The sequence below is a fragment of the Dermochelys coriacea genome, chromosome 23, assembly GCF_009764565.3.
Source record: "Dermochelys coriacea isolate rDerCor1 chromosome 23, rDerCor1.pri.v4, whole genome shotgun sequence".
Classification (NCBI taxonomy): domain Eukaryota; kingdom Metazoa; phylum Chordata; order Testudines; family Dermochelyidae; genus Dermochelys; species Dermochelys coriacea.
This window is the reverse complement of record NC_050090.1, coordinates 12,960,961-12,974,778: the sequence shown is the minus strand read 5'-3', so window position 1 is coordinate 12,974,778 and position 13,818 is coordinate 12,960,961. Positions and strand designations below refer to the sequence as shown.

The 13,818-nt window shown below is 60.4% G+C and overlaps 3 protein-coding genes across 3 annotated transcripts; 2 read left to right on the top strand and 1 right to left on the bottom strand.

Annotated features, from left to right (window-relative positions):
- Window positions 1-1,706, bottom strand: TMEM238 (transmembrane protein 238). The gene is made up of 2 exons (XM_038381207.2): window positions 1,083-1,706; window positions 1-300 (listed from the first exon to the last, which is right to left on the bottom strand). Exon 1 carries the CDS (start codon window positions 1,454-1,456, stop codon window positions 1,085-1,087), a length of 372 nt encoding a protein of 123 aa, XP_038237135.1. The 5' UTR covers window positions 1,457-1,706; the 3' UTR covers window positions 1-300; window positions 1,083-1,084.
- A 1,369-nt stretch (window positions 1,707-3,075) lies between these two features.
- On the top strand, window positions 3,076-6,806 carry LOC119846890 (protein FAM71B). Its single transcript, XM_043501191.1, has 7 exons — window positions 3,076-3,240; window positions 3,480-3,667; window positions 3,983-4,217; window positions 4,465-4,631; window positions 4,966-5,015; window positions 5,143-5,222; window positions 5,664-6,806. The coding sequence occupies exons 2-7, from the start codon at window positions 3,579-3,581 to the stop codon at window positions 6,687-6,689; spliced, it is 1,647 nt and encodes a 548-aa protein (XP_043357126.1). The 5' UTR covers window positions 3,076-3,240; window positions 3,480-3,578; the 3' UTR covers window positions 6,690-6,806.
- A 519-nt stretch (window positions 6,807-7,325) lies between these two features.
- On the top strand, window positions 7,326-13,043 carry LOC122457241 (collagen alpha-1(I) chain-like). Its single transcript, XM_043501192.1, has 4 exons — window positions 7,326-7,571; window positions 8,067-9,547; window positions 12,660-12,709; window positions 12,903-13,043. The coding sequence occupies exons 1-3, from the start codon at window positions 7,452-7,454 to the stop codon at window positions 12,700-12,702; spliced, it is 1,644 nt and encodes a 547-aa protein (XP_043357127.1). The 5' UTR covers window positions 7,326-7,451; the 3' UTR covers window positions 12,703-12,709; window positions 12,903-13,043.
- The last annotated feature ends 775 nt before the right edge of the window (window positions 13,044-13,818 follow it).

Sequence of the window (13,818 nt, the reverse complement as noted above, 5' to 3'; positions counted from 1 at the left end):
CTGAGACACAAAGTGTTTTAAATACAAATGAAACTTCCCTGCGATGGACAGACAGCCGGACAGATGCCCCTCCAGCATGTCAGGGGAGCCAGCACCGCCTCAAGCTCTGCCGTCCCAGCGCCGGGCGAGGGGTCCCCAGATAGACGCGGCCCCGAGTGCGGGGGCTGGGTCTGTCCCTCCGTCTTGGGGCTAGTTCGGTCCGTCTGTCTCGCAGCCCTATGGGTGCTCTCGGAATCGGTGAGGGGGTGGGGGGTGCTGGTCCCGGACGGATCCCCCACAGGGCTCTGTCCCAAGAGGCATCTGGAAGAGACAGACAGTTGGTCATAAGCTGCAGGGGGGTGCTTGAGTTGGGTGGGGGGAGGGGAATGGGGAACATGGCGCTAGGGGGCGCTGTGCTGGTGGGGGAGGGGAGGTTGGTGTTCCTTCTCGGCCCTGTCTCAGCGGGCGGGGTTTGGGGAGTAGGGCAATGTGGGCAGGGTCAGGGGCAGACAGGGTTTGGGGGCAGGGTTTGAAGGGGCCTGAGGGGCGGGGCAGAGCTTGGGGGCACAGGGGCTGCAAGGTTTGGAATCAGGGCTTGGGGGGCACAGAGGATCCAAGGACTGGAGGCAGGGCTTGGGGGCACAGGGGGCAGGGCAGGGAGTGCAAGGTTTGGAAGCAGGGCTTGGGCACAGAAGGGTCAGGGACAGGGCTTGGGGGGCACAGGGGATCCAAGGATTGGAGGCAGGGCTTGGGAGGCAGAGGGGGCAGGGCATCGGGGCCCTGGGTTGGGGACACAGGGGGCAGGGCGGTGGGGAGAGGATTTGGGGGTACAGGGGGCAGCACTTGGGGGGCAGGGCAGAGAGGACAGGACGTGGGGGCACAGGGGGTGCAAGGACTGAAGGCAGGGTTTGGGGGCACAGGGGGCAGGGACAGGATTTGGGGAGCACAGGGGGCAGGGCAGCAGGGAGAGGATTTGGGGGCACACGGGGTGCAAGGACTGGAGGCAGGGCTTGGGGGGCACAGGGGGCAGGGCAGCAGGGAGAGGATTTGGGGGCACAGGGGGTGCAAGGACTGGAGGCAGGGCTTGGGGGGGGCCGGGTTACCTCTAGACCGTCTCCCGGGTCGGGGGCCCCTGGCTCCCCCGCACGGGGCCCAGGGCCAGCGGGCCGGGCTGGCGCCGGGACCACCGACGGGAGAGCTTGCGGGCGAGGCGGGCCAGGGTGCCCCCCTTGGCGGCGTAGTCACGCCCCAGCTCGTCGGGCGCCAGCTCCAGGTTGCCCGTGTACCAGAGCACCCAGCCCAGCAGGCTCAGGAAGACCAGCACCGCCCCCGAGTAGATCAGCAGGTCCCCGAAGTCCTGGCCCCGCACCCGCAGCCGGGCGAAGATGCCCGTTAGCAGCGCCCCCATGCCCGCCCCGTCCAGCAGCAGCGCCAGGCCCAGCGCCAGGCGGCACCTGCCCAGCCCCCCCGAGGCCATGGCGGGGTGGGGGGGCAGCTCCCGAGGGGATGAGGGGTCCGGTGGACCCAGAAAGGCCCCGGGCTGGCGCTGGGCAGGGAAGCCGCGGTCAGGTGCGCCGAGAACCGGGCAGGGCGGGGCCCAGCAGGTATCGCTCCCTGCCCGGGGTTAACCCTTCCCTGCCCGCCACAGGCCGATGGGCGCGGCTGGTCTGGTCACGCCTAGCTGGGGAGAGAACCCAGGAGTCCTGGCTCCCAGCACCCCACCTTCTAACCACTAGACCCCCCCCTCCCCGAGCCTGGGAGAGAACCCAGGCGTCCTGGCTCCCAGCCCCCCCCCCCGCTCTAACCACTAGACCCCCCCCCCCAGAGCACGGGAGAGAACCCAGGCGTCCTGGCTCCCAGCCCCCTCTTGCTCTAACCACTAGACCCCCCCCCTTCCCTCCTCTCCCCTCCCCTCCCAGAGCCCGGGAGAGAACCCAGGCGTCCTGGCTCCCAGCCCTCCCCCCACACAAACACAATGGAGGGCGGGGCCTGGCTAAGCCACTCGGGTCACCTAGATTCGCTCTACCTGCTGAGATCAAAGGACCCCTAAACCCCGCCCCCAGATGTGCTTATCCAATCAGATGTGCGGAACGCCCCCCACTTCCTGCTCACCTTTACCTGTCCGGCCAATGAGAGCCCAGAGGGTGGGGAAGGCGCGGTGGAGGTTGTTTTTAACCCATTCCTAACAGGTACGGGCCGCTCAATGTTATAAAGCCAGCATGGGTGAAACCTCCCCAGAGACAACCCAGGAGTCCTGGCTGTCCCCCCATCCCACTCCCCTCCCCCTCCCAGAGCCAGGGGGAGAACCCAGGTGTCCTGGCTCCCGGCCCAGAGGGAGGGCTAGCCCTGTTTTTCTGGACACTAACTTGGGCCATGGAACACCACCAGACTGAATTCCCTGCCCAGCCAGGCTGGTCACTTAGCCTGTCTGGGCCTCAGTTTCCCCATCCCTACAATGGGTAGAGCAGCCCTGCCTTGTGAGTGGTGGTGGGTAAATAGCCTGCAGCTGTGAGGCACCCAGAGGCCCTGGTGATGGGGACCAGAGGTGGCCCTGGGGCGGGGAGGAGCCTGCTGATATCACAATGCCAGGCCTCGGGTCAGAGGTTCCAGGCCGGCCCAGAGCAGTATGGGGCAGTGATGCTGGGAGCACCCTGCGCTGAGGCCATGGGCCCCTGGGTGCTGGCAGCCACAGGCCGCTGCTGCTGCCGTGACATGCCCCATGGTCTCGGTCTCCTGGGACCCCCAGCCTCGACAAGCCAGCCCTGACCCAGCTAGCTGGCCATGCTGATGTATCCCCCAGGTGGGCTGAGGATGGGGACTGGTGTGTAAGGGGGGCAGGACTCCTGGGTTCTCTCCCTGGCTCTGGGAGAGGAGTGCGATCTAGTAATTAGAGCAGGGGGGCTGAGAGCCAGGATGCCTGATTTCTATCCCTGGCTCTGGGAGGGGAGTGGGGTCTAATGGTTAGAGTTGGGGTGGGGCAGCTGGGAGCCAGGATGCCTGGTTCGCTCCCTGGCTCTGGGAGTGGAGTGGTGTCCATTGGTTAGAGCAGGGGGGCTGGGAGCCAGGACTCCTGGGTTCTCCTCTCGCTGACTCCCCCACCCAGGCATCTTGCGGAGGAGTCTGCGCCCCTTCCCCGAATGCATCAGCAGCTTTGCCTTCGCCGGCTGGATCCCGATCACCGGGGAGCTGCAGAGATTGCTGGGACGGGGGGAGTACAACCCCTTGCAGCCCACCCCCCTCTTCGAGAGCAACTTCCTGCAGGTGAATGCTGCCCCCTGCTGGGGGGGGGGAGTAGGGCAGTTCCAGGGTGCCCTCTCTCAGCTGCTCCTTGCTCAGCAACTGCAATCCCCTCCCTGCACCTTGGCTGGGCTCCGTCAGGCCCAGGGCCAAGGCCTCTCCCGAGCCATGGGTTCTAGTCCTGCTGCCTGGAGAGAGGTGTGTGCTCCAGCTGGGGGGCTGGTGCCTGGCACCCCCCATTAATCCCCTCCCCTGCCTTGCAGGTGACCAAGCGGGGCGAGCTGGTGGATCTGCACAACTGCGCCAGCCTAGTCACCCTGGGCATCGCCACCACCAGCCCCGCCTTGCTCCTGCCCGATGTCATGATCATCGCCCGCCCCATGGAGAGGTCCCAGGGGGAGCCTTTGGGCCCCAGGACAGCGCACGCCCCACCAGAGCTGGAACTGACCCGGTGAGTGCCAGCGGGGGCACCCTTCCCAGCAGTCAGGGCTCAATGCCCCAGAGTGGTGCTAGGGGGCACCGTGCTGCAGGGCTCTGTCTAATTGCCAGGCCAATATAAGCTGCAGGGGCCTGGTTTGTAACTCAGGGGCAGGAAAAGCCCCAGCACCCCACCCCAGAGGTGGCTGCATCTCAGTGCTGTGTGAACAGATTCCAGGCCTATCTGCTCTAACCACTAGATCCCACTCCCCAGATCCAGGGAAAGAACCCAGGAATCCTGGCTCCCAGCCTCCCCCAGCTCTAACCACTAGGCTCCCCATCCCGGCAGGCTGATCCCACTGGAGCAGGTGAGCCTCTACCTGCACGACATGGGAGAGCAGCGTCTGAAGCTGCGCCTGGCCACAGGGCGTGTCTACTACCTGAAGCTCTGTGCCCCCCGGGGGGAGGAGCGTCCGCTCTTTGCACGCTGGCTGCGGCTCACCTACCTGCTGAGGGTCCCCCTGGACAGCTGGGCCAGCATCCCCTCCTGGCACACCTCCGACCTGCATGGGCGCAGTGCCAAGGTCAGCTGGGAGCAGCGCGGGTGTGAGGTGTATCGGCTGGAGGAGGCAGAGGATGGGGGGGGGATGTTGGACACCAGGGGGACCCGGCTGGGCAGCGTGGGGGGTGAGGGACATGGGGTGAATGGCTGGGGAGACGGCAGGGGCCAGTGTCAGCAGTGCAGATCAGAATGGGGGCACAGGGTGGGGGGCAGATCTTGTTCTGCTGAGCTGACCCCATTTCTCCATCGCTGCTCCCCCATCTCTCCAGCAACCCCATAGCCAGCGGCTGTGGCCCATTCAGGAGGAGGAGGAGCCCAGGACCCTGATACCCCAACTTGGGGAGCCCCCAGGCAGTGGGAGCTGGACCCCCAGCCAGGGGCAGCTGAGAGGGAGGCAGCGTCTGGCCAGCCCCATCACGGGGCAGCAACCCTCCACGTACGTACTGCTGGGACAGGCAGAGGCTGTGGGGTGCAGGGGCTGGGAGCCAGGACTTCTGGGTTCTCCCCCCAGCTCTGGGAGGGAAGTGGGGGCTAGTGATTAGAGCCAGGAGGTCTTTCCAGCCGATAGATCCCCTATGTCTCTCTTGAGCTTGCGGTGAAGGGAAGCATGGAGGGGCAGGGGTTGGGACGCAGGGGGACCCCATACCCTGAAGATCAGGGAGGGTTTGCGGGGACTCTGTAGGTGGATCCCACCTGGCGTGGGGGGCTGCCCCTGCCATCCCTTATCCCCCATGGGCCGGGCGGTTCTGATCCGGGCTCTTTCTCTGCAGGCGGAGCGTAGGGGGACAGGGGTCCAGATGCCCCACATCGCCCAGCATAGGTAGGTACTGCATAGGCTGGCACAGGAATCAGGATGCTCCCACAGCGCCCCCTACTAGCAGAGGTGGGGCTGGGGCAGCCAGGAGCCCTCCTGGCTCCCAGCCCCTCACTCCCATCCTGTTTCCCAGCAGCCCTGGTGAGACGCTCCCCAAAACTCCTTGATGATCTTTCTGGGTCCCAGGCAGAGGTCACCAGCCCCTGGACACAGGTGAGGGCTGACAGGTGGGGGTGGCAACCCTTAACCTAGGAGGCTGAGGGGGGCTGTGCCTTGGGCAACAGACTCCCATCTCCTGGGAAGGGAGGGCATGCTGGGAAAGGGCATCTCCCCCAACCAGGCCCCCCCAATCACTAACCCAGATGGGTTCCCTGTCTGCCCTGCTCTTCATGGGGCCTAGGGGGCATTGCTGAGCAAGGGGTGATGCAGCCGCTGTCTGCAGGACAGGTGTCAGTGCAGTCTAGTGGTAGAGCAGGGGGGCTGGGAGCCAGAACGCCTGGGTTCTATCCCCGGCTCTGGGAGGGAAGTGGGGTCTAGTGATTAGAGCAGAGCGGGGGCTGGGAGCCAGGACGCCTGGGTTCTCTCCCTGACTCTGGGACAGGAGGGGGCTCTGATGGTTAGAGCTGCCGTTACTCCAGGGTCCCTCCCCAGCAGGGCCCAGTGTCCAGAGAGCTGAGCGCAGAGAGGAACTGTGGCCAGCTGAGCCTGGCCATCCCCTCTGGTTCCCGGAGCCCGGCAGGAATCCCGAGACAGCATGGATCTAGTGCCGGGTCTAGAGCCACCATGGCTCCTGGCTCCCCTGAGCGATCCAGAGCTTCTGTGGGCGTGGGGCGCTCAGCGGTGGCCACGGCTTCTGTGGGCATGGGGTGCTCGGCGGTGGCCACGGTGTCGGCGGCAGCAGGTCCGTCCAGGCCGGCCAGCGCCCGGCCCTCGGGGATGGGTGGAGAGATGGAGCCGGGCGAGAGATGCAGGAAGCCCAGCACGGAGATGAGACGAACTGAGTTGGGCTGCTCCAGCCCCTCCACGGAGCAGGGCAGGTCCTGTTCCCAGAGCCAGCGTGGATCTAATGCAGCATCCAGAGCCGCCGTGGCTCCCGGGTCCCCTGAGCGATCCAGAGCCTCCGTGGGTGTGGGGCGCTCGGCGGGGGGCACCGCTTCCGTGGGCGTGGGGCGCTCCCTACCGTCCACTGCTTCAGTGGCAGCGGGTCCTTCCAGGCTGGCCAGCACCCAGCCCTCGGGGATGGAGCCAGACAGGAGATCCGGGGAGAGGAGCCAAGCCCAGCTGGGCCACACCAGCCCCTCCACGGAGCAGGGCCATTCCCATTTCCGGAGCCAGCATGGATCTAGTGCAGCGCTCGGGCCAACCGGAGGCACCGTGACCCCCAGCTCCCATGGGCAGCCTAGTGGCTCCAGGGCTCCCAGCTTTCTGGAGCCAGCCAGATCGCCCCTTGCTGCTGCCGCACCTCTGGAGAGATCTCAACTCTCTGGGGGCGTGGGGCCTTCGGAGGTCGCCACGGCGGCCCTGGCCATGGACCCCTCTGGGCAGAGAAGCTGGAGCAGCTCCTGGTTGGATCGAGCCGAGAGACAGGGTAGGAGATCCAGGGAGACAGCTGGAGAAAGCGGTAAAGGCAAAGCCCGGTCCAGCTCCGGCAGCCCCAGCCACAAGAGGCCGTCCAAGTAGGTGGGGTATCGGTTAAATACATAACCAGCCTCCGGGCCCCACCCCAGAGGGGCTGCATCCCAGTGCCGGGTGAGGGGTCCCCGTAAGACCAGTCCCTGTGCCCCACCCCAGAGGGGCCGCGTCTCAGCACTGAGAGAAATCATCTCCTATACTCTGTATAATCGATTTGGTTAAGGAGCTTTGGGATCCTTATTGTGTAATGAAACCTGCTCTGTGTGTGTGTGTGTGTGTGTGTGTGTGTGTGTGTCCCTGTCACCCCCTGCTGGAGAGGAAGAGTCCTGCTCCATGTGTGTGCGTGAGCCCAAGCAAACTATCTGCCCTCTGCTGGCCACGGTCGGATCTCTCTGACGCTGTATCCTATGCACGATACTGCTCCAGACTGAGGGGGATTATCTATTTACCTAAAGGGCAGGGGCTGGAGCTTTACACATAGGAGGCAGTGGCCCATACCCCTATGGGCCGGAGGAGCAGGATGTGGGAGGGGGATGGTACCGTCACCCCCACCTGAGATCCTAATGTGAATATCTCAGGATATTCGGGCCCACAGGTCACCAAAAGCTGAACTGTGGATCTTCCTCTCCAGGGAGAAGAGAGTGGAGTCGAAGGGGAAGTTGAAATCGGCCCTGGGTTCAGGTACGGAGGTAATTCTCCTTCCCACAGCAAGGGAATTTCCCACCCTCTGCCCCACAGTACTCTCTGCTCAGGTAGCCAGAAGATGCCCCCCTCCAGCCAGTACCCCTGCCCCATGCCCCACAGCACCCCATGTGGCTGCTCTGTGTGTCTCATCACTCAGCCAGGCACAAGAGCAGCCTCACGTTCGTCACTATCTACAGCGTCCTGTCAAACTCCCTGGACAAGCTGACGGGCGGGAAGCTGAGACAGGTAGGGCACGCTGGTGGGCTGGGGTGCAATGGGCAGGGGGGCAGGTGAGGATGGGTGGGAGGAGGAGGGGGGCTAGGATGGGTGGGGGAATGCAGGGGCTCCCTTGGGTGGGAGGCAAGATTGGGGGCTCAGCCAGGTGAATCACACGTAGGATCCAGCCCCCTTCCATTCATTCTCCTTCAGTGTGACGAGTTTGCAGGCCTTTGGTCCCCGGGGCTGAGTCCCCGTCTGCAGGCACCACCCAACTCCCCTGGGGAATAGGCAGGCCACAGAGCCTGAGCCCATATCTGCCTCTGGCGTAGGGCCCCCGGGGCAAGGGGACTGTATGTGCTGGGAGTGGAGGGGGACTGGCACCATTCCCATCCCCCATAATCCCCTGCAGCGCTCGTGCCCACTCCCATGGCACCCTGAGCCCTCCCCTCCCCGCAGCATCCACTGACCTGAGCCCCCCAGCCCTGAGCCCCGTCTGATTCTCTGTGACCTCCCTCCCCAAAGAGAAAGAGCCAGGAAGATGCCAAGACACAGCTGTCTTCGAAGCCCTCCAAGCGGGTCACCATCTCGGGCGTGGTGGAGCAGCCAGGCCAGGGCAGCCAGGAGACCAGCTCCGTGGCACCCTCAGCTATTGAGAGCACCGGGGTGCAGGGACCGGCTGGCTCCGGGGCAGCTCCGCAGCGGGAGAGCAGCCCACTGCCCAAGGCGCAGTCTGGGAGATCAAGAGCTGCCATGGTTCCCAGCCCCCCTGAGCGATCCAGAGCCTCCGTGGGCGTGGGGCGCTCAACAGCAGCCACAGCCTCCGTGGGCGTGGGGCATTCGGTGGTAGCCACAGCGTCGGCAGCAACAGGTCCTTCCAGGCTGGGCAGTGCCCAGCCCTTGGGGATGGATGGAGAGAAGGACCCAGGCAGGAGATCCAGGGAGCTGAGTGCGGAGAGGAGCCGAGCCCAACAGGGCCACGCCAGCCCCTCCACGGAGCAGGGTAGGTCCCATTCCTGGAGCCCCATGGGGAGGCCAAGCCAACCAAGGTCCAGCGCCATGTCTGGAGATTCTGGAGCAGCCAGGCTTTCAGAGCGATCCAGAGTCTCAGTGGCTGCTGGCCCTTCGGAGAGATCCAGAATCTCAGTGGCTGCTGGCCCTTCGGAGATGGCCACGGTGTCGGTAGCCGTAGGTCCATCCGAGCTGGAGCCATGGAACAGCACCCGGCTCTCAGGGAGGGACCAGCTGAGCCTGCCAGGCAGGGGATCTGGAGACCGCAGCAAGGCGGGGAGCCAGACTGGAAGTCAAATCAGCTCCCCGAGCTCCATGAGGAACGCTGGGACCCCCGGTGCCGTGGCTGCCCTAGGGATGGAGGATGACGACGTATCTAGAGAGACATCCAAGAAGTCCAGAGCCTCTGTGGTTCTAAGCTCTCCAGAAAGATCGAAACCTGTGGCTCTAGGTTCTGCGGAAAAATCTAGAGCGTCGGTAGCTCCAGGTTCTCCAAAGCGATTCAAAGTCTCAGTGGCTGCTGGCCCATCAGAAAGATCCAGAGCATCCGTGGCCGCTGGCCCTTCGGAGATGGCTACGGTGTCGGTGGCCGTGGGACGGTCTGAGCCAGGGTCTCTCAGCAGTGCCTGGACCCCAGGGACAGATGCTCAGAGGGCTCCCAATGCGGGGAGGAGCCGACTCAGCTCCCCATGCTCCGGGGCTCCTCTGGGGACGGAGGCCGGCCACGCATCCCCAGGCAGTGCCACCCTGGGGAGATCCGGGGAGCAGAGCCGAAGCCAGGCCAGGGAGGAAGGAGGGGCCCGTTCCCAGAGTCTCTCGAGCCAGGCGCCCCATGTGAGAGCTGCAGTCTCGGGGCCCAGCAGTACCCGGCCCTCGGAGCTGGACAGACAGGGGGAGCTGGGCTGGAGATCCAGCCGACCCAGTGCAACAAGGAGCCAGAGCAAAGGCCGGAAGAGAGACAAGCAGGACCCCTCTGTTGGGCACCCTGCCACCAAGTACGTGGGGCTGGGGCACGTCATGTCAGCTGCGCACGTTCAGCAGAGGCCACTTCCGCAGGACTCCTGGGTTCTCTCCCCGGCTCTGGGAGGGGAGTGGGGTCTAGTGGTTAGAGCTGGGGAGGGGGCAGGACTCCTGGGTTCCATACCCAGCTCAGGCTAGCTGGACCAGTCTTCCATTCCATAAAACAGGGCATTTTGAGATTTGCTTCCCTTGTAACACTGAACAGAGATGAGGCCCTTTGAATGCGTTTCCTGGCCAACTGAGACCAGGGGTGTTCTCCTGGCGTGGCCACCTGCCCGCCATCAGGGAACAACCCTGTCATGTGATGCCTCTGCTCTGCACCATTTGGGTGAGAGACCTGAGCCAGGGCGTGGCACTGGCCGGGGGGCTACCCAGGGCTGTGATGGCTCCCCTTGCCCTGAGTGCTCTGCGGGGAGATCTGCTCCCCAACTCCCCAGGCAAAGCAAGCCCCAGCCAGACCTATGCAGGGCAGCCCTACAGGCACACCCCAACCCTCAAGGGTCCCCCTGCAGCCTCCAAGCGCTGCATTAACCCCCAGCATTTGGCCCTACGTCCCGTGAGCCCCAATCCAGGCAGGTTTCGCCACACTAGACTCAAGCGGTCTCAGTCCTCCTGCCCCAGGCCTGCCTCTGCAGCCAGCCGGCCTGGGACCCCCCTTTCATGAGACAGGCCCGCGAAGGATCCTGGTGGGGCATCTCCACCGGGTCAAGCTCCTGCGCCTGGCCTGGGTCAACTGGCCCGGACCGCCAGGCTAGAAAATCGCAGCGGAGTCATTCAGGCCTGGGTTCTGGGACCTTCCCCCTCACGGCTGTTTCTTTTCCCCTCTTCACGTTTTCAGGCCAGTTCCCTTCCCCATTGCCGTGCTTTTCAGCAGTTTCTGGCAAAAATGTTTTGTTCAGCCAATATTTTTTGTTTGTTTCTTGCCAATTTTTGGTCAAAATTAGGGCTGTTGATTAATCGCAGTTAATTCAAGCAATTAACTCCAAAAAATGAACCGTGATTAAAAAAATCAAACACAGTTTTAATCACATTGTTAAACAATCGAATACCAACTGAAATGTATTAACTATTTGTAGATGGTTTTCTACATTTTCAAATATGTTTGTTTCAATGACAACACAGAACACAAAGTACATAGTGCTCACTTTATATTATTATTTTTATTACACATATTTCCACTGTAAAAATGATAAAAAAAAATTAGGGTTTTTCAATTCTCCTCATACAAGTACCGTGATGCAATCTCTTTATCGGGAAAGTGAAACTTACAAATGTAGATTTTTTGTTTGTTTGTTACATAACTGCACTCAAAACCAAAACAATGTAAAACTTCAGAGCCTACAAGTCCACTCAGTCCTACTTCTTGTTCAGCCAATTGCTCAGACAAACAAGTCTGTTTACATTTACGGGAGATAATGCTGCCGGCTTCTTATTTAAATCTCACCTGAAAGTCAGAACAGGCGTTCGCATGGCACTTTTGTAGCCTGCAGTACAAGGTATTTAAGTGCCAGATATTCTAAAGTAACATTCGTATGCCCCTTCATGCTTCGGCTACCATTCCAGAGGACATGCTTCCATGCTGATGATGCTTGTTAAAAAATAATGCATTAATTAAATTTGTGACTGAACTCCTTGGGGGAGACTTGTATGTCTCCTGCTCTGTTTTCCCTGCATTCTGCCATATATTTCATGTTATAGCAGTCTTGCATGAAAACCCAGCACATGCTGTTTGTTTTAAGAACACTTTCATTGCAGATTTCACAAAACACAAAGAAGGTACCAATGTGAGATTTCTAAAGATAGCTACAGCACTTGACCCAAGGTTTAAGAATCTGAAGTGCCTTCCAAAATCTGATCGGGATGAGGTGTGGCACATGCTTTTAGAAGTCTTAAAAGAGCAACACTCTGATGTGGAAACTACAGAACCCAAACCACCAAAAAAGAAAATCAACCTTCTGCTGGTGGCATCTGACTCAGATGGTGAAAATGAACATGCGTCGGGCTGCTCTGCTTTGGATCATTATCGAGCAGAACCCGTCATCAGCATGGACACATGTCCCCTGGAATGGTGGTTGAAGCAAGAAAGAACATACGAATCTTTAGAGCATCTGGCATGTAAATAACTTGCAACACCGGCTACAACAGTGCCATGCGAACGCCTGTTCTGACTTTCAGGTGACATTGTAAACAAGAAACCGGCAGCATTATCTCCTGCAAATGTAAGGAAACTTATTTGTCTGAGCGATTGGCTGAACAGGAAGTAGGACTGAGTGGACTTGTAGGCTCTAAAGTTTTACCTTGTTTCATTTTTGAACGCAGTTTTTTGTGTGTGCATAATTCTACATTTGTAAGTTCAGCTGTCATGATAAAGAGATTGCACTACAGTACTTGTCTTGGGTGAATTGAAAAATACTATCTTTTGTTTTTTACCGGGCAAATATTTGTAATGAAAAATAAATATAAAGTGAGCACTGTACACTTTATTTTGTGTTGTCCTTTAAATCAATATATTTGAAAATGTAGAAAGCATCCAAAATATGTCAATAAATGGTATTCTATTATTGGTTAACAATGCGATTAATTGCGATACATTTTTCTAATGGTGCGATTAATCGCGATTAATTTTTTTAATTGCTTGACAGCCCTAGTCAAAATTTGTTTAATTTTTCAGCCATTTCTTGTGGAGGCAGGATGGTTGGCCAATTTTTATAGCCCAAATTTGGTCGATTATTTTCAACTAACCCTTTTCTTAGCCGTTTGTTTTGCAGCTTTTTGTACTATCTGGCAATTTTTTTCATGATTTTCCAGTTTTCTGGGTGATTTTTTTTTTTTTTTTTTAGCCAAAGTCAAAATTTAGATGGAAATGGAAAATCATTGGGCCAGTTGTGATTTGCTATGGAAAATCCGTCCCATTTTCCAATCAACTCTAATCAGAGAGTTCTGCTTAATAGCTTCTCTTGACTTGCCTTTCTGCGGAGTGGGGCAGTTGGGGGGATACTTACTCTTGTGCAGAATCAGGTGTTTCGATCGCGACATTGGGGCCGGGACGGTCCCAGCTGATCATGGCGCGGGCATTTGTCTCCACAGAGGCGGCAGTGAGCGGGCTGCAGACAGAATGAAATCCCAGTAGAGGTCAGGTAAGCGCGGGCAGAGCTCCATCTCTGTGAGCTTGGATGTGGTGCATCAACACGCTGAGATCAGGGCCCCGGTCGTGCCGGGTGCTGTACAGACGGAGTGCAATCTCTGCACCCCACAGTGTCCCCTGCTGCGGGGTGCAATGGCCATCAGTACGTTCTTTGCCCTACCTGATGACGGTTTCTCTTCCCGCAGGTCGGACGCAGCCCGAGCTGGAGGGGAGGATTCATCGCTGGGCCCCGGGAATCTCTCAGGGACAGGATGGCTGGAGGGCCCAGGCCAGGGACACGGGGCAGAGAACAGCTAGGACGCCCCACAGCGGCCGGCCGGCCAGGGGCACGGGGCAGCGAGTGTCGCGCCTTTCCCAGCTTTGCCTATTAAACTTTGCAGTGAACGTTGGGTCAGGGTTGTGTGTGCAACTGTCCCTCCGCTGCAGCAGCCAGTGACCACCAAGGCTCAAGGCTAGACCCCTGCCTGAGGGCGGTGCTAGGGGGCTTGGGCTGCAGGGAGGGGGTTGAGTGCGGGGGGGGGTCGGGGAAGGTGTCAGGGGACGCAGAGGGGAGGGGACTATGGGGGGCATTCAGGAGGGTGATGGGGGAGCACTATGGGGAGGATGGGATCTGGGAGGGGTGTTCAGAGGGGTTGAGGGAGCAGTGGGGGCGTTCGGGGGGTGGGAAGAGCAGCATGGGAGGGTTCTGTGGGGGGGCATACGGGAGGGTGGGGGGAGCAGAATGGGGGGACTGGTTTGGGGGGGCGTTCAGGGGGGAGGGGAGAGCAGCATGGGAGGGTTCTGTGGGGGGTGGGGGGAGCAGAATGGCGGATGGGCTCCTGGGGGGGGACACGCTCGGGGGCTTGGCATTCTGGGGGGTGGGCGGAATCAGGACCATGGAACCCCACGCTCTTATTGGCTGAAAGGCCTCCCCTCCCCCCACATTTCTAGAAGGTTCAGTGGCAGTTGCCCCGAACTGACATGTGGTGGGGAGGGGCCAGGCCCTGCCCTTTGCTCCCATTGGCCAGAGCCTTCAATGGTGGGAAACGTTCCAGCCAATAGGAACTCAGGGGGCACTAAGTCCCCTGCCCTCTCAGAGTCTCTGGGGAGCAGTTCTGACCC